The sequence below is a fragment of the Grampus griseus genome (genome assembly GCF_964374135.1).
Source record: "Grampus griseus genome assembly, chromosome: 2".
In the NCBI taxonomy this organism is placed as follows: Eukaryota; Metazoa; Chordata; class Mammalia; order Artiodactyla; family Delphinidae; genus Grampus; species Grampus griseus.
This window is the reverse complement of record NC_139018.1, coordinates 31,399,054-31,423,237: the sequence shown is the minus strand read 5'-3', so window position 1 is coordinate 31,423,237 and position 24,184 is coordinate 31,399,054. Positions and strand designations below refer to the sequence as shown.

The following is a 24,184-nucleotide window of genomic DNA, read 5'->3' as shown; positions in this document are numbered from 1 at the left end:
CCCCTCCCTGCCCTACACAGCCACGGCCCTTCCAGTGGACCTGGGGAGAAGGGCCCTGCAGGGCACGAAGCCCTCTCAAGGGGCCCTGCTTCCATCCCTTCCATCTTCAAAGTGCATTATCAGTGCAAGAAGGAGGGCGGGAGCTCAGGGGGTCCAATTCTGAGACAGGGCTGCGCCAGCCGGCTCCCCCCATCTCCTGCTTCCCCCTTGCCCGCCCCCAACCCTTTTCGCGCTAAGACCAGAACTCTTGCTGGATCTCGTAAGGGGCAGGCCTGTGTGTGTTCAGTGCGGCTCTGCACAGCGGCACGGTGCCGTCCTGACTCTGGCCCTCCGCGTCCAGGTCCAGAAGCGTCCGCTCGGCGGGCGGCAGCGGCCCCGCCTGGAAGGGGGGCAGGGCTGGCAGCCCAGGCCGCTCCTCCACGGTGCTGCTGCTGCTTGCCAAGCAGGAGTCCAGGTTGCTGGGCGTCTCCGTGCTGGAACTGTTGGCTGGGGAGGCGCTGCGGGCGTGGCTGGGAGACACGAACCACCAAGGGTCCAGTCGCTGCCGGTTGGCAGAAGGACGCGGCCGAGGCAGAAACTCCAGGGTCTTGGGTCTCTCCAAGGCAGAGTCCTGCTGTGTGTTCCAGCGCCTTGGGGTCGGGGGAAAGACCACATTGGGGTCAGGGAGACGGGGGAATTCCCCTGGGTCTCGGCTGGGGCTGGGGGTTTTCAACATTCCTGGTCAAAGAGACAAAGGGAGAGGCGTTCGATCACGGCGCCACACACGCTGCTTCCTCCCCACCTCGCCGCGTCCCTGTCCGCTCGGGGTAACGTGAATTGCGAGCGCCTACTATTTTTCATGCAGTGTGCTGGCAGGCACCGGGGATGTAATAGTGAACTACAAGGCCACGGTCCCTGTGATCTGATAATAATGGGACACACGGGGCTCGTATCTGTCGTGAAACTTGAGGAAATGTCTGTTCATTCGCAGTTCATCCATTTAATAAACGTGTGACAAGAACAAAGCTAGGTGTCAGAAACCTAAAGACGAGTAACCTAGGGGTCTCTTTTCCCAAAGAGGCCACCTATCTGATTGTAACCAAAAAATCTAAGCAGGGGAAGGGCAAGCTGAATGGTCCAGTACTACTGTCGTTCACACTCAAATCTCACTGAGAGGGTATTGCCATGTTCTCTTCTCCTACGGGATCCGAGGTGGTTTCTAGGTCAGACTGCGGTCTTCTAGGGCGCAAGGGACAGAGTGGGGAAGGCCCAGAGTGACAGTGCACGTCAGGGTGTGCTGGACGTCAGACGGAGAAGGCGAGCGCGTGCACCGGCACAGCGGTTCACCTGGACACATCTCCGCGTCTGAGCGATGGGATGAGTGACTAAGGGATGAGTGATGGAGGGCGTGATGCCCGGGCGGAAGCTCGCCTTCTGAGAGTGTCTGGACTCACACTGTAACGAGAGACAAGAGCCCAGCTGCGTGGCCGAAAATACCCTCCTGCGTGCAGGGCAGGATTGCTCTCGGTAACTGCAGCCTCCTCTGCAGGGAACAGAGCTGGACTCCTGCCCTTGTCCTGAAAGCACCGCGCCGCACGCTCCCAGACCCAGGGCCTGAGCATCCCACCGCAGTCCTGATGGGATTCTTCCCAGAGCCTGCCTGTCTGCTCTCCCTCCTCAGGGAAGACCCCCTGAGGCACAGGACGGAGAGAAGTCGGCCACCTCCCGCGGCCCAGAGCGGCCTGTCTCGACTGGCTGAGCCAGAGGAGAAACGGAGCTGACCCCGATATCTCCACTCCTGGGGGAAGCACGAAGGCGGGCAAGAGGAAGGAGGGGGCGGGCAGGCCTCACCTGCTCCAGGGCTGGGGCTCAGCCCGTTGCTGGAGGGGCTCCTGCTGGCTCGAGGGGCCGCCGGCTTGAGGGCCCCATCGGAAGGAGTCCGCCGGTGAGCGCTGGGCTCGGCGCGGGGGGCCGTGAGGGTGACGTGGGTGGGGGTCAGGGACTGCCTCGGGTCTCGCTTGAAGCGCTCCACTCGGACATTGACCAGGGGATTGCGGGTGCAGGGGCTCAGGGGTGGGGCCTCCCCGGGGCTGACGGGCATCTCGTACACCACAATCTCATCACTGTCGGAACGCAGCAGGGAGCGCGTGGAGTTGCACTCGGAGATGGAGGAGAGCGAGAGCAGTGTGAGGGAGGCAGAGGGGTCTCCCAGCAACAGCACGGGCTCCTCCTTCTTGAAGAGCTTCCGGGATGGGGGGCTGGTGCTCCGACGGGGACGGCTGGCTCTCTGGAAAAGGCCCTCGCGCCTCTTCTTCTCCTCCCGGGCTGGCGGCTCGGGCTCCTCCGGGGGGAGCAGCTGGCACTTGCCAGCTTCCAGCAGGTCACAGCCGAGGCCCGTGGCTGCCAGGACGGCCCCACAGCCGAGCAGAGCCACCTCACAGCGGCGGTGGTGGGGGCCGCCCCGCTTGAGGCTGTTGGTTGGCGTCAGCTGGGGGGTACTGGTGGCCGAGTTGACTGGGGTGGGCTCCTCGTGGACGCCGTCGCCGGGGGGGCCGTCCCCATCCTCTCCACGAGGGAATGGGATACAGAGGTAGGACTGGTTGGGTGACGGCTGTGGACGACTCTCCCCACTCCGTGGACCTTCGCTGTCCTCGTCCTCTGCGAAGATGAGAGGAGTGGAGGGGGAACAGAAAATGGGAACGAAGCGGCAAGAGTAAGAACCTGGTCCTTCTCCCCGACCCCAGGCCCCTGGCCTAGTGCCAGGGATGCAGACGTTGAACAGTCTGAGGTGCAGGACAAAGAACCAACAGGGCTTCATGCCTCCACACTCAACTGTGACCAATGTGGGGAAATCACTCTCCACTCCACAGCCTGTTTTCCTATGTGCAGAAAAGACGATCTGCTAATTTGCTCCTTCTGTCGTGGGGACCCTCAACACAAGAAGTGCGGTATGAGTTTCCTAGAACAGACAGATCCCTAATTATTTTACAACTTGAAACTGGAAGGGACCTTGGATTTTTAGAATAATGGCCTACAGACCTGTCTTAAGACTAGCGTCCTGCAGGACGTCCCTGGTGGCCCAGTGGTTACGACTCCGCACTCCCAAGGCAGGGGACCCAGGTTCGATCCCTAGTCAGGGAACTAGATCCCACACGCATGCTGCAACTGAGAGTTCGCATGCCCCAACTAAAGAGTCCACGAGCCACAACTAAGGAGCCCACCGGCCACAACTAAGGAGCCGGCAAGCTGCAACTAAGGAGCACGCCTGCCGCAACTAAGAGCTGGTGCAACCAAAATTTTTAAAAAAGAAAAAGACTAGTCTCCTGCAAAGGATTAGAACCCCCTGCGTGGGTGAAGGCCCATCTACTCTGTGGACTGACTTATTATGATCTTGGAATTCTAGAGAGAAGAGTACTTTCTGAGAGAGCCTGGAGAAGGCCTTACCCATTCAGTAATCACAGGGCAACACTGGAAAAGCTTCCTTGGAGGAACACTGAGGTGTCTTCTATCACCATCTCCCATTCTGTGGACTCCCCACATTAAAATACACAGAAATAGACCCAGGAAAGGAAACTGCCTGATTCTAGGCCTCCCCCTTCTTCACTGCCCTAAGAAGACTATAACTGGCCCCTTGGGATAGGAGGCCAAAGGCAGGTTCCATGGCAGCAGTAGTGATTTGAGAAGACTCAATGGAATGAGAGTAGAGCAAACGGAGAAGGAACAAGCGGGGTGGAGGGTGGGGGGGACCAGGAGTTGAGGAAAAGAGGAAACACCCCCATGAAGCAGTACTAGGGGTCCTTAAAGATTCCGAGAAGCTTGGCCAAGAATTCCCTGAGGGAACAGGAGGAGAGTCAAGACAAAGGCAGTACTTACCCATCTCCATAAGGCTGGTGAACCCTGGCAGGGCTGGACTATTCCTCGGCCCCTTCCCCAGGTTGGGGGCACTGGACGACCACTGTTTGTATCCATCTACCAGGGACTTGAGGCTGAATGAGAGGAAGTGAGGAAACTGTGAGAACTGGTTACTTCCTTTACCCTCAGCTCCCTGGGCCTATGGAAATGCCTCTCCCTGTCTGCTTGATTACAGCAAAGCCCAAGAGCCTCGGGGTATAGGCAACAAGCCTTACTGAGCCCACCCGCTTCATTAGCAAAAGTGCACATGCTCTAGGGAATGAAAAGCAGAGACATAACCCACCCCTCACATGCGGCTATGGAGCTGCGGGAAGACCTGCTGGGCAGGCTGGCAAGAGGACAGCGAGAATAAGGACTGCCGGGCACTGGCCAGGGTCTTGCCGAAGCCCAACTTAAGGGAGAGGCAATCACTCCGCAGGCGCTGACTATAACACACTGGTGACATTAGAAAAACTGCAGTGCTGAGATCTGCAATGCAAGGCAAGCACCGGGCAATGAGCTAGCAGAGATGGGCCAGGCCAGGCCACTCCACTCACACCCTTTCTCAATTTCTCCTTCCAAGCTTATGGCATGCTCAGGCAACTTTCAAAGCCATCCATGTTTCAAAAACAAAAATCAACCAACAAGGCTGCACCAACCCAGTGCACTTTGGGACAGACCTATGTGGGCAGTACATAAGGCTGGACTCGAACCCTCGGTTTGTCTGGGAATGGAGAGGAAAATGACAGGCGCTTGCTTTCAAAACCCTGTAATCAGCTCACAGTGGCAAGCCAGTAACTCCAAGGTCACTGACTGGGTACCCCGCCAACTCTCTTATAGGATAGGGGCATCAAAGGCCCAGAAGCACTGGTCTTTCCCCTAAAGGACAGTAAAGAAGGAAGACTGAGGAATCTGTGGGCTATGACTGCCCTGGAGATACCAGTATATAACCAGGGTGGCTCTCATTTTAGGGCTAGAGAGAGCCATTCAACTAAAACCCACTCTTCCCAGCCCATCTTGAGGGAGGGAGAAGGACCACCTTTTTCCCTGACTGCAGACCTCTGCTTCAAGTGCTATCAGAAATACCACTGAATTAAAGTACCTCCCAGCCACCAGTGGTTTCAACCAAAATACACAGCCAGAGAGAAGCGTGCTGCCCAACCCACAGCCTGAGACTTCTCACTGGAAGTCTTATAACATCACCTCCAGCTCTGGGTCCAAGGAATCCAGATCAGCAGAGTCAAAGCCAGTGCTGACGACCAAAGGATAAACAGCCATGGACTGTCTCCCTATAACTAAGGATGCTGGGAGAATCCCAACAGGAGTGGTCAGGGGAGCAAAGGAAACGTCAAGTCAGACCAACACAGGAATTTTCCCAAGGTGCACGATGGTACCGCTTCCAAAAAAAAAAAAAGGAAGTCAGCATGGCCCTGGCAATAATGAGGCTTGATTCTGCGGGGTGCGCTGTGAGGAGAAGGAAATGGAGGGAGGGTTATTACCAGTACATGTGATGAGAGGGTGAAGATTAGACTCACCCCAAGTGGAAATGTGGAGATTCTGATGGGGTACTTAAACCATTAGCTTTCTCACGTCTCTGAGGGGATCTTCAATGAATAAAGAGAATCAGTAGCAGGCAACAGTGGGTACATGCAGCTCAGCCTCTCCCACGTGAGAACCCTCAAGGCTGGGCCCCAGCCATGTCGCCAGCTGCCCTCCCCTTGTCTGGTCAGCAAAGCCCCACACCATGAAGGAATCTTAACAAGATGACCAGGCCGGAACTACCACGGGCCCAGGACCTCCCAATCTGTGGGACAAACATCGCTGGGCAGCCACAGCTTAATTACAGGGGGCTTGTGAATCCTCAGATCCCCGCTGTCTACAGACAGTGCATACGTTTCCTACAGATATGTACTATTGTTTTCAAGGATGGAGATGCAAATTCACTTAACGTTACTGAATTCAATACAGCTTTTTGTCATTACATATTTTCTTTAGTCAACAGGGACTAACATTAGAAATAGTATCCTATAGAGGCTCTCAACATTCTCTGACATGGAAGAGGTCTTTTCTTGAGACTGGGTGGATTTTCCTTATTTCTTCAATAGGAACTGAGAATCATGAAAAATTAAGTCACATATTTTGAACTGCTTCAAAAGTTTTGAGGGCAGATCTATGTAAGTTAATGTAATGTAAGAAAATTCTGAAGTTAATGTTTTGTGTGATGTGAAATGCAGTTAATTTACTAGCAAGACAAAAAATACCTTTAAATGAAGCAGAACCAGAGAAACTATTGGCATCCATAGCCAGCCTGGTAAAGTCTATCTGGAAACACACTAGTGTCAGAAACACCAAGGGACTCAGGGTGACGGAGTTCCTCAGGCCCGGCTCAACCCTACTTCCAGCCAAGGCTCAAAGGACAAACTGAGGAGTGCTTGTACCTACAGAACTTAGTAGAGCAGAGCAACCTGCAATCCCCAGAGGACTCAATCACTGAATTCTTATACAGCTGAGGCAGTCTGCCCTACATATCTAAATATTCTGTTCTAAGGTAGCTAGTGATTTCCAAAGCCTGGCTTCAACTTCACGAACCAACCTGTTATTTTCACCTTCGGCACAGATCTGACATGGGGAAGTAGATTTTGGACATGAAATCGTAGTATTCAGAGAAATACCCAGGCTCGTTACAGGTTCAGGGCACCTCTAAGTCTAACAGTCAACCTTAGAAGCTCTTTGAAAAGCCACTAAAAAGGATGAAGGGGGCTACTGCTTATCCTCCCACTTGGAAAAGTCAAGAAATAGGGCTCTAGATTCTAACACAAGAATAAGAAGTATATCCCATGACATGCGTTCTTCGAGTATGAAGGAGAACTGCATGAGAAGCACGGACGAATCATGAGAGCAAGTATTTACATATGCTTACTACGAGCCACCCCATCTTCTAGGGACTTCCCAAATATGAGCTTATTCATGATCAACTCCATGAGATGGGTATGGAGAGAATCCCCATTTGATAGATGAGAAAACATAAGGTCCCACAGCTGGGCATGGAGGAGCCGGGATTCACACCCCGGCAGCCTGGGCTCAGCAGCCATGCTCTTCACGACTGCACTACAAGCAACTGGTCTGTGAAGCACTAGGACCACAGTGAGAACACAAGCACATCCAAGGCACCAGGGCGTGCCATGTGCTTTGCCTAGAGGGGCCACTCATACATGGTAGGCGTGGCTGGTGGGTGGGGTCATAAGGAAGTACCAGTGGCCCCGGAGGCACCTCCACCTGCACCTCCAGGGCTGGGTTATTCTGCCTGCCCCTGCTCTAGGATGAGCCTCCACGCAAGGGGCGTGTCACCTCTGTCCCTCCTCCTCTCTCCTCTGGGCAGAGGTTTTAAGGGGAAGAGCCAGGTGTAAACAGAACACTCAGGCTGAACTCCTCACACGCAGTGAATGCTTGGGCTACTTGCTCCTCTGAACAGGAGGCCTCCAGGGCTGGGCCAACTGTAACTCATGGGCTAAATCCTGCCCATCCCTTGTTTTTGTACAGTTTTACTGGAACACAGCCATGCTCGTTCATTTACATATTGTCCATGGTCCGTGGCTGCTTCTGTACTACCACAGTGGGGCTGAGCAGTTACTACAGAGACCACGTGGCCCACAAAGCCTAAAATACTTACTATCCGGCCCTTTATGGAAAAAGTATGCCAACTCCTGTCCTAGGGGCTTCCAGGGAACAAGGAGATTGGAAAACCCTATTGTCAAGATCAAGAAGCTTGTCATTTCTCTGAACGCGGCGAAACACGCAACAGAGAAAAAGGTATTCCACATCATAGTTTTAAAGGATTTCCCATCCTCTGGCTCTTACCCTTCGTCTCCTGAGGCAAACTCCTTCTGACCAAGTGTGCCCGGCCCCCACGTCCGTCCCTTCTTCTTGGGGGCCCTCTTCTCCTCCTCTTCCCCCTCCTCCTTGGGGACGACACAGCTCCGTCCCCAGGTTTTGCTGCTTTCGCCTGGTGTCACTGTGAATAACAAAGGTCGAATGGGAGCTGGAAAGCAGAGAGGTCCCCCCAAACTAGCCTCTCCCCGACCGGACACGCACACTCACATAATTGGAGCTGCGGGGGATAGTCAGACCTTGTCAAAAACTTTGTGCCCGAGTGGAGCCTGCCAGGTAAGTAAAGGAGTTCCCAGCCAGCACTCACTCAGTGCTTTCCAAGTACCAAACGTGAGAAAACCTCCCAGATTCTCCCGAGTCCAGCATAAAGTGGGCACTCAGGCCGGCCAGTCACCAGAGCTCCAAGCAGACCTGACTTCGGGAACATGTTTTGTTGCTGGGGACTGGCTTGGGCGGGGGGGCGGCGAGGTGGCGGGTGAGGAAGTAGGTGAGAGATAAGGGGTAAGGAAGATGCAGAAGTGAAGACATTTTGGTAAGAAAGTGCTGGAAAGGAAGAAAGTGAGGAATTCAACACTGTGGAGAAGGAAGTCAGGGGTAGGAGAGGGGGAAGGAACAGGCCTGGAGAAATGTAACAGATAGGAGAGGAGGTGCCTTCTTCTGACCCTGATGCCTTAGAGCAAGGGTTGAAAGCCAAATGCTTCAGAGACTGGCCTTATATCATAAATGGACGGAGTGACCCAGGTCCCAGAAAACAGGGAGTTGAGGGGACTGAGGCAAAATACAGCGCGTACGGGAAAAAAGAATCCACTGGTTTGATTTGATTTTTCAAGGAAAGCCAGAAATCCAGGTCTTGGGGGGGTTTGATGAAATCTCTCTCTCTTTAAATTAGGGCATACAACACACTTTACATATATGCATATATGTGTGTCTGTATAAGTTCTTTTTAATAAACACCGTCATAAAATAAAATTGGTTCGGATTCGGCCTATCACAAAGTAGCTGGCAAGTTTACCTTGGAACCTACACTTTGACAAAGCCCTTTCCTGGGAAGCATGGAAAAGAAAAACCATGATGCCCCAAACGTGGCAGCGAGGGCACAAGGTCCCCAGGCCAGGGTACCTTCATCGCATCCCAGATTGCTTTGTAATCCACTAAAGAGCCCGCTGGTACCCACAAACCCCTTCGCTGGTGTCTCACTAAGAGTGAAAGGGTCAAGGTCATGGAGAGACGAGGCGGGGGGTAAGGGTCTGCGTACACATGTGCGTGTATATACATATTGTGGAGGAGAGGTGGCAGAGTTATGGACGGAGCCAGCCTGGACCAGCTGGTGGCTGGACAGAGCAGGGGACAGGTGCCCCTGGTGTGTTCTGGCCCCAACTAATTTGGGAAACAGCCTCACACTGGATGGCTCGCAGGCGAGGGATGATGGTGGGGCTCGCAGGAGGGCTAGAGCGGCTGTTGATGAGACTCTTCCTTTTATCCATGGTGGGCGAGGCCTGTACCGTGAACTTGTGCTGGAAATCTGCTTGGGGAAAGACAAACAGATGCGTGTACATTAGGATTTTCCCATTCTCAAATTCCTATGAGCTACAAGGATATATACTGCAACACAGGGAATAGAGCCAATATTTTATAATAACTCTAAATGGAGTATAACCTTTAAAAATTGTGAGTCACTATGTTGTACACCTGAAACTTGTGTAATATTGTACAACAACTATACCTCAGTTAAAAAAAAATTCCTATGAGAGAACTGACACTTCCTGGCAGACTTGAGGGACAGGCCCTATTTCCTGAGAAGCTCCTTTTCACCTGGGAAATGTTCTCTTTCAGAATCATTTCTTTTTCCCATAGGGACATGGCAAGATGGACGTATGAAGAGAAGGAAACTTCATTACCCAAGTGAACTTCATCATATCGTTTCCATAAAGCCGTCTATATAATGTACCTATGTCCATATAATGTATATAGGTGTAGCAAGTACGTGCTTAGAATAGTTTTTAAAAATATCATGAGACCTTGTCGATTATTCTAGGAAATCTAACTTAAAATTCTCCATCTCATACAGTCTATCCGTACACGCCTCCTTTTCTCAGGGACCAAAGCAGGGAGACTGATGCTCCTCGATAAGTGCGGGGTACCAGGACTAACCCACAGAACCTGGGGAAGTGAGGGAGATGCGGTTAATGGTCCAAATTCTGATGTATTCCAAAGGCATTTACAGCGTACATGAGGAATGTAAAATGTACATTCTCTGAGTTTCTGAGCTTCGTTCTCCCCATCTATCAAAAGGCTATAAAAAAGATCTGCATGTTTGCGCCTAGGTCTCCCCTCTAGACTGTGATCTCCCTGTAGGGGAGCTCCATGGCTTTTCTATCTGCTGCCTTAGCACACAGCAAGATGCTGGCACGTGCCAGATGCTCCAGAGGTGCTTAAAGACTCTGTGTTGCCTGAAAAGAAAAAAATGTGCAACGACACATTCACTGAATTTCACGAGGTGGATTCTCTTGTCTGTACCTAAGCCACCATCCCAGTGCTTAAAGTCATCCACTACTACTCCTATTATGCCATTTCCCCTTGGCTCCTTGTACTTCTAATAAGCTTGCTTCCTGGGGCCTTACAGACTCAGAATACAATGAACTTTATTTACATAACACACACTTGAGTACTTACCTCCCTCCGTGGGTACGTTACGCCCCACAGAGATTCTAATTCATAGTTTCATATTTCTTTGCATTTTCCCAAGGCTGTACCTGCTGCAAATGTACCTTTGTTCAGCTAATGTGTTTCTGAAAGGTTATGTGTAAATCAAATCCTTAAACGTTCATCCTAATCTCAACCGCACACAGAGAGCTAATTATTTACAGAAACCCTGAGATGAGTTATTTTGCAGACTCACACGCACGTACACACATACCCTGGGGTTCTTTTCCCCCCGTGACATATTCCTTCTCCAGGTTTGCCTATAGTGAGATGTGCCTGTGTGCACGGCCGTGCTACTCGCAGCCTGCAGCCAGGCCTGTCACACTCACGGCCTTCCCCTCATATTCTGTGTGTAGTCAAACTACAGAATCCCCCTGGAAGGCGGAAGCTTTCCATCAGGCCACGCTTTCCACGGAATAGAATGGACCTTCCTAAACCAGCTCCGTGATGAGCCCTGGGGTCTCACGTTTCTGAGCTCAGTCCCTGGTTCCCACAGAACCCCTGCCACACCAGCCCCTCGGTCCACTCCCACCTCCCCCAGGTCCCCGGACACCAACCGGAAGGGAGGCTGATGCGGTTTCCATCCTTGAGCTTCAGTCGGTTCTTCCTGAACTTGCCCTTGCGTTTCTTGACCCGGGGCTTCTCCTGGCACAGCTGGTGGATGATGATGTGGAGCTCCCGCTGCAGGATGTCGATCTCCCGCTCGGCCAGCTCCCGCTCCCGGCGCCGCAGCAGCTCCTCCTGGTTCTTCTGCTGGAGTGCGGCCCGCGTCAGCTCCTCCTCCCAGGTGTGCAGCTCCTGCCAGGCAGGTAGAACCATGGCGGGGGTGTGTGTGGCAAGTGGTCCGTGCAGAGGGGGCTCGCCCCTGGGGCGCCAGTGCTCACAGCAGCCTGGACAGCTCTCCTCGGACACCCCACGCTTCAGTCCCCAGCGGAGGTGGGGGCTCAACAGCTGGCTGGAAAAGGAACACCTGACCACTGCAAACGGAGGCCAGGCAGGCTCCGAAGAGCCATCCTGAGGATACAGCTCGAGGAGCCACAGGCCAAGCCCTGGAGACGGGGGCTGATAGTTCCCTGTGCCCCTTGATTGACTGATTAAAATTACCTGTGACCAGGACAAACGATGGCGTTTGGGTGGAAAATATAATCATATACTCAAATTTTACAGATTTGGTTCTATTTTGATTTTTTCTTTCTGTTACATAAAGGAAAGTTTTTTAAAACCAGAGCCAACTTACTGTGATCTAGCTTAAAATGTGCGTGCTGTGAATGAATCACCCTCCAGGCATCGCCTAACATTCAAATGAAAATAAATATATTTCCAGGGTGGCTGTTCAAAAGGTTCGTGAGGCGCGTCATCTAAATCTTTGTTCACTTGGTGAGTGAATCCACTGAGCGTGTGGTTTAAACTGGCACCTTATCTAAAAGGACAACCATTTGCTCTGGAAGGATGGGGACAGCACAGCAAAGAGAAGAGGGAACATTTCCTGAAGTCTTTGCCAGGCACTTTCTCTAGAAGGTGGGCAGAACCTCTTCCCTCCCTCCCCTTTTTCCTCCTGCATGAATTCACAAAGGAACTCACCATGGAATTCCTGGAAAGAGGTGGGGGCTTATGGCATCAGGAAATAGGAGAGAGCCCAGGAAAGAGAACAAAGCATGCGTATAAAATTTAAACATGTGGACTCTAAACTGTTAACACTGGTTACCGCAGGCCTAGGATCGAAGTCAGGTGGAGGCAGAGGACTAAAACTTAAGAAGCTTTCATGTCAACAACCTGAGAGAACCATGTCTAAAAAGGGAGAAGTTTTCTTCAAAAAAGTAGCCAGAGCAACACTTCTGTGGTTGAAATTCAAAATTCTCAATGAAATGCTCCCCTATAAGAAGTCATTCTGGACTAGAACAAACTATAGAAATGGAACCCAGGGCTAGAAAATAGTATGTGAACACATATCGGGGAAGCAGAGCAGCGGGCAGAGAGCAGAAGAGAAAACAAACAAAATGGGAATAAAGTATTCTGATGAAAGGAGTTTTCCGTTCAACTTGCCTTCTATTCTCAAGAGTATATGAAAATGACCATAAAAATGATAGAAAGGAGAAAAATGAGAAGAGGATGAGCACCTTGAAAGTTGTCTGGTACGTGGTAGGTCCTCAGTAGTTGCTGATTAACTGCTGAGTCGATGAATGAATGAGAGAAAGAAGGAGGAGGAGAGAGAAGACAATTTTATAAATGCAGGTCCTTCGTTATGGGAACATGGATTCATCACAGTGCCTGAGAAATGAGCTTGAACTTTTGAACTTCTCCTTCTTTGATGAAATAAGCCCCAAATAAGCCCCAAAGATTAACTGTTGTGAGTCCTCCACCTCCTTGGCTTCCCGGTCCCACTGCTTTGTTTTCACCATCAGAACAAAAACACATCGAAGATTCAGAAAAATTATTCCTGGTTGGTTATTTTGCTGCTAAATGGGAAAGCTGAAAATTAGTTCGAGCTAATCTCAGCCTTCCTAAGTCCTCTCTCCTGCATGCTTTTGTCTAAGGGATGACTTGGGTTTAAGCTCCTTCCTTTAAGGGAACTTGAACCCCAGCCCAGAGACCAATCCATCCTCACATACACAGAAGCAGCAGTAGGTTGAGACAACCTGAAGAGTGAATCATACAGGAAAACAGGACATTTATGGAGCCCTCAACTATGGTACCATATACCTGGAAACCCTCCAGCGTGGTAAATCCCCTTCTTGCGAAACACCTATTTGGGTATCAACTCCATAGTATGCCAATCACATCTTCCACATACAATAATTTAAGAGGAATCTCTCCAGAGAGAAAGCTAATGAGCTTTCTTGCCCAACTCCAAGCCTTATAATGGAGAGATATCACAGCATGGGTGTTAAAAGCAAGGACTCTGGAACAAAGTAGCTGATTTGTGGCCTTGAGCAATTAAAATGGGCATCACATGTTATATGGAGTTAACAGCACCAATATCACAGGACTGTAATACATCAGGCAATTATTACCTTATTATGCAAGATTATGTAAGAATTCATATAAATCACTCATAACAGAGCATGGCAAATAGCACATGCTCTACAAATGTTAGCTATTACGAGAACTGGTTTGACTTTTTCTAGTAACTACCTCCTGACAAAATCCAACTTTCATTTTTCTTATTGGCTGGTACCCTTATAATTCCATCAATCAAAAGAAATAACCATGGAACTATATTCAATATCCTGTGATAAACCATAATGGAAAAGAATATGAAAAAGAATGCATATATATATATATATATATAATATATAACTGAGTCACTTTGCTGTATAGCAGTAATTAACACAACATTGTAATTCAACTATACTTCAATAAAAAATAAATTTAAAAAAAGAACAAGGAATAAGCAGGAGTCAGTGATTTAGCAATCTCAAAAAAGGCCAGGAACTCTGGGGTTCTTCTAGTTGGAATAGAACTAGTAATTGGAACAGTCTCTTTTAATCATTCTGCTCAATGGTCAGTACAGATCCACCCCTCTCTCCCCCGGGTCCTTAAAGAATTGTCATAAGCTCACTGCATCCCCCTGCAGAATGCTCCTTGACTTGCCAAACAGCACAAGGATTGCTATGTTGCATCAAAAGAGTTATATCTTCAAATCAGCTCCAGAAATGATTTTTAAGTCCTTTGTTTAGGGAAACGATGATATTGGAAAGAAAATGGTTTTGGAATCAGAAGACCCCAGTTCAAGATTCTGCCTCCTCACTTACTAGCTGTGTGACTTTAGACAGACACTGACCCTCAGCTCTGAGATGAAAAAGTTAATAACACCTGCCCTACATGCTGGCAGCAGGGGCCATAAGACTCCTGGATGAAATGGGTGAAGAGGTCTCATCAGACCTTTCAAGTGAAAGAACTGGGAAGCCATAAAGATAATTTTACATTCTACTATTATTATACTGCTTCCCAAATTTCCACAGAGGGGAGTGAGAAGGGAAAGAAGAAATTAACCAAGTCTATCCATGGACATCCCTTGGGCCCCTAGCCACAGGCCCCGCAGGATAAACAACATAACTACTTTGATTAGCTTCCTCTGTGTGATGCTGACTGCTAGCCAGACACTACGGGCATAGAGAGGGGCCATTTAAGGAATGGTCTCCAAAACAAAAAGGCAAATGGGCTATGGGTCTCTGAACTCCTCAGTTGGTTCAGCCTTTGAGCCCTTTTCATAAAAACATGAAAAATGCCAAACAACTTCAGACTCATGGTATTTTTAGCCCATATGGTGTTTGTGATTCTGATCCCCAAAGACACTGGCAGGATGTTCTGATAATTGCTCTCAGTATTGAAGTATCCCTACATCCAGTTAAACCCCTTCTACAAGTCCACTGCAGAACAAAGAAAGCTTTCTAGAACGCTCTCGTATTTCCAGCCGGCGGGGCGAGACACCCTGCTGGTACTTGCCCAGCCGTGCTCCTCCTCCAGTTTGGACAATAAAGTAGATACTCTGCACGGACAGCTTTGGATTCATGACTCCCCCCACTTATTCCTGCCACATCCCAAAAAGAAAGAAAACTTCTCCATCGTTTCAGGTCACACCTGAGGCCTGGAGAACTCTCCATGTTAAAGCCAGAAAGGAAAAAGCTGCTCTGTTGCCACAAACCAAGCAGGAACGTGGTTGTGTCAGAACCGGTCCAGAGGCCCCAGTGGAGAAGATCCACTAATTCAATGCATGCCTTTTGCTTCTCTTTCTTACCTTTTCTTTGGCCCTGAGTTGGTCAAACATCTCCTGAATCTCATGTTTCCAGTCATCTTGCAGGCAGTGGAAGGAGTCCTTGGGCATTTCAAAGAAACCAGACTCCTCTATGGTAGTTAGCTGGTCCAGGATATTCGTGAAAGATGGTCGTGAATGGGGGTCAGGATTCCAGCAATCTGCATGGGGCACAGGAGTCAGCAGGAAACATCAGCGGACAGAGGCAAATGTAAGATTTAGGGTATGATGTGACCTCATTTGACAGAAAACCACTTCTCATTTCTCCTTCCAGAAATAGAGACTGGGACTTAGGGAACCCCAAACAGGGCTCAGGAAGTAAAGCAATCTGCCCAACATCACAATCACCAACAGTGAAGCTGGAAACCCAGTGCAGCAGCTCTGCACCCATTCCATTCTCACTATTGATTTCACACAGGTAAGGCAAGTCCAAAGCGTTTTCTTGCATGAACTACAGCTACCACAGTTTATCAAGTTACTACACGATTCCAGTCCTGACAATGGGTAACTACACCTTGGGCCCCAATTTCCCATAAATAAATGAGCTACCCTTCCCCAACTCAATGAGCTGATGAGAAGGCAAGGATGAAAAGCATGGGAGTCAGGAAAAGTGAATTCTATCTACTCTCAGCTGAGCCACTAACCAATGGAGTGACCACCTATCCATTTAACCTCTCTCAGCTTAGGATTTCTCACTGACAAAATCACAGGGCTTGCCAAGATGAATTTTAGAATTCCTTTCTTCATAGATCTTCATTTCTATATGTAAGACACTCAGAGGTCTTGAGATAAAAGCTGCTATACCTTCTTACTTTGGATTAAATAATAGTATTCTGAAGCACTGGATAGCAGCCTTCAGTTTCTAAGCTACGTTCTGCAGTCACTAGATGGACAGAAGGGACATCGGTGACACCAGTGTAGCAGGGTGCTGACATCATCTTGTAGTAGCTCTTCCAACCATCTTCAGGATTCCTCCCTGACTGACTCATACTTCACCTCCTCTTTCAGTTACTGACCCTGCAGAACTGGCCACAATCTATCGAGTGCCGATAGAAAAATAAACGGTCTCCAGTTTTGTTCCAGCCAGGGGGCACTCACCTTCCATGAGTTTGGCAAAAGGTTCCGGGCATGTAGAAGGAATGGGAAGGGCAAGCTTGTTCATGGCCACTCCATAAGCGACTGCTAAGCCATCGATTCCTCGGAAGGGCACCTCACCGGTCAGGAGCTCCCAAAGCAGCACCCCATAGCTAAGGAGAGGAAGAAGACAGAAGCCGCACCATGAACCATAGGTGCAACTTCATGCAAATATCTCGCGAGGCTTTGACGAGCATCCCACATCCTCTCTGACATGTAGGGAGACTAACAAAACAGAAGTACTGCTATAATATAAAAGGGAGACCATAAAGCCTACCGGCTATAAGCGAACACTCTGGAGTCGAGCACACTTGGTCTTTTTCCTCAAATTCCTTATGTGTGAAGTGCAAATAACACAAGCAGTCTGACAAGGCTGTCCTGAAATGAAATGCACTGCTCTAGTGTTTTAATCAGTGCTCAAGGGCCACGTCTATTTTGTGGTTGCTATTGTGAATGTAATAAACTGGGAGAAGAGGCAGGCTTCTGGGAATACATTTTTTCCTGCTTTAAGAAAACTTCAGCTTAAGTCACAGATACATTATTTTTTATTTTTTTTAATTTTATTGAAGTATAGTTGACTTATAATGCTGTGTTTAATTTCTGCTGTATAGCAAAATGATTCACTTATACATATATATATTCTTTTTCATATTCTTTTCCATTATGGTTTATCACAGGATATTGAATATAGTTCCCTGTGCTATACAGTAGGACTTTGTTGTTTATCCATCCTGTATACAATAGTTTGCATCTGCTAATCCCAAATTCCCAATCCTTCCCTCCCTCCCCCCCTCCCCCTTGGCAACCACAAGTCTGTTCTCTATGTCTATGAGTCTGTTTTTGTTTCGTTGATATGTTCATTTATGTTGTATTTTAGTTTCTACATATAAGTGATATCATACGGTATTTGTCTTTCTCTTTCTGACTTACTTCACTTAGTATGATAATCTCTAGGTCCATCCATGTTGCTGCAAATGGCATTATTTCATTATTTTAATGGCTGAGTAACATTCCATTGCGTATATATACCACATCTTCTTAAACCAATCGTCTGTTGATGGGCACATGGGTTGTTTCCATGTCTTGGCTATTGTAAACAGTGCTGCTATGAACATAGGGGTACATGTATCTTTTCGAGTTATAATTTTGTATGGATATATGCCCAGAAGTGGGATTGCTGGATCATATAGCAACAGATACATTTTTTTTTAGCTTTATAAAAGCAGAGAGATGACCACTCAAAACAAACATATTTTGCTCCTGTGAAAGATTTCTTTCAGTGCCCACTAGGTTGAATAGATTCCTGCCCCCGTCAGCGTGAGTGCATCCTTAACGGTGACCTCTGTCTGATTCAAAGGGGAAAGTTTCACAAGGGTGGACTGCATCGGTAGAGCAGAGCAGCGCATCAGCTGTGAGGGCTTTAAGTTCTTTCCCTACCTTTCAAGTCCACATGAAGAATTTCTTTTCACACGTTCTGTGAGTTAGGGAATGGGGAGCACAACGCTTACGGAATAATTATTCTATGAATTCACAAGCAGAACCAGGCAAACTCATGTAGTGTTTAATCCTTCCAGGAATAAGTCAGGACCAGAAACCATAAGGCCATGAACAGTTGGAAGAGGGCCTCTCCTTATATTTTCAACACAAAGCTCAATTTTTTGGTAATACTCATCAGTAGTTTACAACCAACAAGAAGACATATTTATTTAAAAAAAAAAAAATAAACCCAGCAACTATTCGATCATGGTACCTTGTATGTGCAGCATGCTAAGACATTTACAAACATGATCCTCAATCCCTACAACAAACCTGCAAGATAAGTATTATCATCATTTTGCAGATGAGGAAAGCAAGTTCTAGATAGGGTTAGCAGCATATATTAAGGGCATATGTGGAGTAAGTCACGGTGGACCTGGACCAATTCTCAATTCTTTCTCCCTAGAATGCCCTTCGACCAGTTCTCTGCTTGGTAAACTCTACTAATCATCTTTCAAGATATGATTCAAATGTACCATCATTTATTCACTCATTTTAAACATCTACTAAATATCTACTATGCATCAAACTCAATGCCAAGAACTGGGATACAGGATAAAAAAAACACAGATCTTATCCACAAAGAGACTACCAAGAGGAATAGAAAAAGCATCAATTAGAATATGGAAAGAGGAGTCACAACAGAGATACTATGACAGCACAAAGGAGGGTCACCTACACCAGACCAGGACGGAGGCAGGAGGTAGCTGAACACTGAGTGAAACTTTGCTAATTGAGGGAGGAGCCAGGGCTCCAGAGACAGGGATCAGAGCACAACAGCATGGGCTTGCCCTCAAGGGATCCCATGGCATGGCCTGGCATGGCTCCAAAGGAGAGCAATGTGCCCACCAATGTGCCAGGACATCCCGGGGGTCTCTACAGAGGGACCCTCGGAGTGGACTGGCCAGTGTCCTTGGACAATGGCTTTCCCCGAGTGAGCCCCCCAAATACTGTAATTTTCTTTATGTATTTTGACAGAAAAAAAAAAAAAAAGCCTAGTAGACTGGTAGTTGCAGGTCTTGTCTTGTCCTGACAAGAAGGCGGATCTTAGTCTGAGGCTGATGGGAACAACTGGACACTTTAGGAAGCCTCCTGACACCACAGCATGTTACTCAGCCCTTGTTTGCGCTGTCAGGTATTCTAGTCGTTTGTTTACCAGCCTGTGGGCTCCTAAAGGGCAGGGACAGTAGTTCCTAATCTTTGCATTCTCAGGGTCTTGCCCAGGCTCTGGGATGCCTAGGCCCTCACATAATGAATGATTGGTGGGTGGGTGTAAGAGTGAGTGTGTAGTCAGATGGTCCTTCAGGCTGCCCTGGGTGCCCCAGAGTAAGCCCCAAATATCATCAAGAACTATACTAGGACACTTCCTGCCAAACCTTTCATGTGACTTATCCAGACAGCAGTCATGCTGGGCAGTGTCCACCCAGTGACCTCTACGAGCTCTCAGCGTTGCTAACTAGATTCCCGGTTACAGAGACTCCCATCTTCAGTTGCCTGCTCTCAGCATTACTGCCCACTTCCACCCTGAGGAACAAAAACTCAAGGTTCCCGAAACCCCTTTCTTCCATCCAGGCAAAGACAATCGATGTCCCAAGCCTAACCACCTGGAAAGACAGGGTGTTTTCGAAGATCCAAACATGCGTCCTGTTTGTGTCCTGGCGTTTCCTCTGTGATGGTGTTTACACTGAGCTCTACTCTGTGGAGATGTCTCAGGCCACCTGGAAGGGAAAGAAGCCAGGGACCCTCCCCTCCCAGCTTCCACAAGGGCAGCTCTGCTCTCACCTGGCTTGGTCCTTTGTTAATGGGCATTCCGTTCCATTTGAAGGGCTCTACAACTAGGAAAAGTGGGAGAAGTGCTACTCAAGAAAGACTTAGACAGACTTGAGTCGAATGCCTGCTTTACCACTTACAGCCGTGGGACCTTCAGAAAGCAAGTTCACCTCTCCAAACCTGTTTCCTCATCTGTGTAACAGAGACAGCAATCCCTACCTCATAGAAGAGCTGCAAGGTAAGAATAACAATAACTACCCCGCATCCTGAAACCGCCATCTATGGTTCGTAAACACCGTGTGCTTCCCTCTCGGAAAGGCCTGAAATGAGAAAGTGGCTGGGGAGAGCCGTGCCGAGGGGTACCAGCATTCAGGGAAGAAGGCTTTCTGGGGATGACTAAACCAGTCGAAGTGTTCCTCTGCCAGCGTTCCTCTGTATTTTTATAACAGAAGGTGGGTGATGTAAATGAAGGCTTGCTGCTCCTCTGTCAGGAACAGAGTCCAAAAAGGGGGCTGGAGAAACACACATTAGATGGATCTGAGCCTCAGGGAGAGGTGGACAGGAGAAGTCCACATGATTCACCTCAGGTTTAGCCTACTTTCTCGCCCTCCCAGGGTTAAGAGAAGGTCAAGAGGTCTGTTCAAGACTGTTTACAAGCAGCCTCGAAGTACCAGCTCAGCTAGAGCTCTTCCTCGGAGTCCCTCTGCCCCAGAGAAGTACCAGAGCCCACAGTGCTGCCAATGATTTCCCAAGAGTCAAAGCCTGAACCCAACCCTCAGAAATGCTCCCAGAGGTGCAGTCATCTTTTCCACTGTTTGATAATATCACAGGGGGGGAGGGATGTTTTATTTTTTTCAAAATGAAGAAGAGCCCTAGAGTGAATAGCAACCCTTCCCAACCGAAGGTGCAGCAATTCTGTACCTGTGCTGGGCCAGGGCTGTTTTTCTTATTAACCTGCATGGACTTTAAGACTGTCAACTCAGGGACCCGCCCTCCAAAAGGAGAGGGTGTCCCTTGAATGGGCTCCTGCACTTGGTCATCAGCTTGTGAGCCCACATCCCAGGAACCAAGCTGACTGTTTAATAATCTTTGGCAAAGACAACTGAACTACCATATGTGAAGGTACTTTGTAAACTGTTAGGTAACACACAATTTACTATTCTTGCTGTTAACCAGACCCACATTCAAAATGACAACATATTTACTAACTTATGTATAAATGTGTATGTTAATATATTTATTGACATAATAAATACTTATTAACATGGCAATATGTTCATGCTCTGTTACATTCAAAAAGCAGCTTACAAAATAGAATGATCCCATTTTAAGGGATGGGTGGGTGATCACAGGAACAGGAATAAACACACCAAAATGTCAACATAGATTATCTTTAGAAGTGCGTTGTGGGTGATTTTTTCTTTTCTTTCCTTTTCTTTTTCTTTTTTTGTTTATTCATATTTTCTATTTTTTTCTATAGTGAACATGTTTTCCTTCCGTAATTTAAAAAACGTAAAATGATTAATTAACAAAATCCCTCCACCTCATCCTACACACGACAGGCAGAGAGTCACCGTGGGACGATGGCCTCTGGCTGTCACCAGTGCCCTCCCTGCACAACACAACCAAAGGGCAGGCACTGCTTTTCTTGAGGGGGTCTGGGCCATTCTTAGCTTACGCTCCACCACAGCACAGAGGAGGCCTAGAGAACTATACTCGAAGAACAGTGAGACAAACTCAGCTGGCCCTGGGCACCCACCAACTGCAGAGGCCCAAGGCCCCGCATGAGCTCCAGGAGGGGAGGGGGAGGGAAGGGGGTTGGATTCAGGCTCAGCCCTGTACCTGACAATGAAGCCATACCCTTACCTTACACACTCAAGGCCCATAAGGTAGAAACAAGATAGAAATAAAATGATACGTGGAAGACACCAAGCCTGTTTTGCAGAATACCAGGGAAACCACAGATATGCAGACAACCTGCTGACAGCCCCTTCAGGCACACTGAGGGACTAGGACAACCAATGGTGAACTTTGCTAGTGAACTTCAGACATCACAGGCTGAAAATCCACCCCATGTAACATAGGAAACCCCCCTGAATTTGCACATGCAGCCCATGAAGAGGCATGAAGAACAGTTGAGCCTGGGCAGAGAACTCCAGTAACGTACAAATTACTTTCCACCGACCATTTCCCAGCACCCACCGCCCCCGCCTCTTATTCCCTACTTCCATGATAAACATCCTGCTCAACAGTTGATCAACTGGGGAGACAGATCTGAGCATTGCCTCCTGCCTCCTCGCTTGGCCACCCTGCAATAAAACCTTTTTCTCTCTGCAAAAGACCGTTGCCTCGGTGTTTGGTCTTTCCATCGTACAGCGGGAAGCAAGTCCACTTGCTTGGTCATAACAGAGTAAGTATGTATTCAACAAACATTTCTTGGAGGAATAAATGCATTACAAGTCAGTCTGGGAACCAGCTCTGTCCCGAGTTCCTAGACGTGCTTTGGCCCTCTTGGGACAGGCTGCTGGGTCCCAGGCATGGTGGGCCAATCACCCTGGAAGAGGGTGCCCAAAGCGCAGGAGTAAGAGCATATAGATGGTGACGTGGCTAAAAGCACAGAGTTTCAAGAGACACATATCTAGTTCAAATCACAGCTTTACCTCTACCACCTGGCTGAACCTAGGCAACTGATTTCAATCATCTAAGCCTTGGTTACCTCATCTGTAAAACAGAAATAATAATAGCTACTTTTGGAGTCATCTCCAAATTAAAGACAAGCTTCTTGCCATGGATAAGCTCTCTTTCCCCTTTTCTGTGGGATATAATTATTCTGAAGTCACTTTCACTCAGATGTAACCATTCAGAAAAGAATAACACGCCAAGGGATGCTGAAAGGACCTGAGTTCCTGAATGATCTCAAGGTGCAAAGCTGCCCCACCAGCCTAGACAGGCTGGACTACTCTTGAAAAAGAAGTACACTTCTACCATCAGTAGGTCTCTTTGCAATAGCAGCTTAGCTTAATTAATACATTAACTAATCTTATTAGCCTACAGTCAAGCAATGAAAGTGTAGGTTGAAGCATATGAAATTGCTGTTTTTGTGCGTGAAAAACAGTTGAATATCAGGATACAGCTCAACCTAATGAGATCTAGTCAGATATTTTAAGGAAAGGAAAACTCTTTTCTTCACAATAGGTACTTCACCTATAATTAATGTGTAGTGAAATAAGATTCAATATACAGAAGCTATAAAACGTCACTGAAAGAAATTAAAGAAGGTCTAAATAAACAGGAAGATATCCCATGTTCATGGATTGAAAGACAATATTATTTAGATGGCAATACTCCCCAAAGTGATCTACAGACTTAACATAATCCCCATCAAAATTCTAGCTGCCTAATTCTCAGAAACTGACAAAATGATCCTAAAATTTGTATGGAAATTGAAGAGATTTGGAATAGCAAAAATAATCTTGAAAAAGAAGAAAGTTGGAAGACTCACACTTCCTAATTTCAAAACTTAGTACAAAGCTACAGTTCTTAAAACAGGTGGCACTGGCAAAATGGGAGACACATAGATCAATGGAGTAGAATTGAGAGTCCAAAAATAAACTCTTTCATTTGTGGTGAACTGCTTCTTGACAGGGATGCCAAGACAATTCAATGAGGAAAGAAACAGTCTTTTAAACAAATGGTGCTAGGACAACTAGATAGCCACATGTAAAAGAATGAAGCCGGGCTCCTACCTCACACCACATACAAAAATTAGGTCAAAATGGAACAAAACGGAACAAAATGGACCTATATGTAAGAGCTAAAATTACAAAACTCTTAGAAGAAAACATACGTATAAAACTTCATGACTTCGTTTCTTAGATATGACACCAAAAGCACAAGCAATCAAAGAAAAAACTGATAAACCGAACGTCGTCAAAATTAAAAATGCTTGTGTTTCAAAGGATACCATCAAGAAAGTGAAAAGAAAACCCACAGAATGGGAGAAATTATTTGCACATCATGTATCTGATAAGGGACTTGTATCTGGACTATATAAAGAACGCTTTCAACATAAAAATGGAAGGACATATAACCCAATTTTAAAATTGGCAAAGGATTTGAACAGATAGTTATTCAGAGAAGATATACAAATGGCCAATAAGCACATGGAAAGATGCTCGATGTCATTAGGGAAACACAAATCAAAACCACAGTGAGATATACCACTTCACATCCACTAGGATGGTTATAATAAAAAATAACAAGTGTTGAGAGGATGTGGAGAAATTGGAACCCTCATGCGTTGCTAATGGTAATGGCTGTGGTAAAAAACTGTCTGGCAGTTCCTGAAGAAGTTAAATATAGAATTACCATATGAATCAGAAAATTTCACTCCTAGGTGTATACCATCCAAGAGAACTGAAAACATATGTTCACACAAAAGCATGTAAACAAATGTCCACAGCAGCATTATTTACATTAGACAAAAAGTGAAACAACCCAAATGTCCATCAACTAAAGAACAGACAAATT

At 47.6% G+C, this 24,184-nt stretch overlaps 1 protein-coding gene across 3 annotated transcripts in view; it reads right to left on the bottom strand.

Moving 5' to 3' along the window:
• Positions 1–232: 232 nt before the first annotated feature.
• MAP3K9 (mitogen-activated protein kinase kinase kinase 9) overlaps positions 233–24,184 on the bottom strand; it is a gene marked incomplete at both ends in the record, with an annotated part of 69,553 nt that continues 45,601 nt past the window's right edge. The window contains 9 exons of one of the 3 annotated variants that reach the window (XM_082647541.1): positions 233–717; positions 1,831–2,700; positions 3,853–3,965; positions 5,406–5,474; positions 7,729–7,882; positions 9,158–9,280; positions 11,019–11,259; positions 15,200–15,375; positions 16,313–16,461. In XM_082647541.1, coding sequence (XP_082503667.1) covers positions 233–717; positions 1,831–2,700; positions 3,853–3,965; positions 5,406–5,474; positions 7,729–7,882; positions 9,158–9,280; positions 11,019–11,259; positions 15,200–15,375; positions 16,313–16,461 — 2,380 coding nt within the window. The remainder of the gene's footprint in view (positions 718–1,830; positions 2,701–3,852; positions 3,966–5,405; positions 5,475–7,728; positions 7,883–9,157; positions 9,281–11,018; positions 11,260–15,199; positions 15,376–16,312; positions 16,462–24,184) is intronic. The other 2 variants (XM_082647542.1, XM_082647543.1) reach the window with 2 other exon arrangements.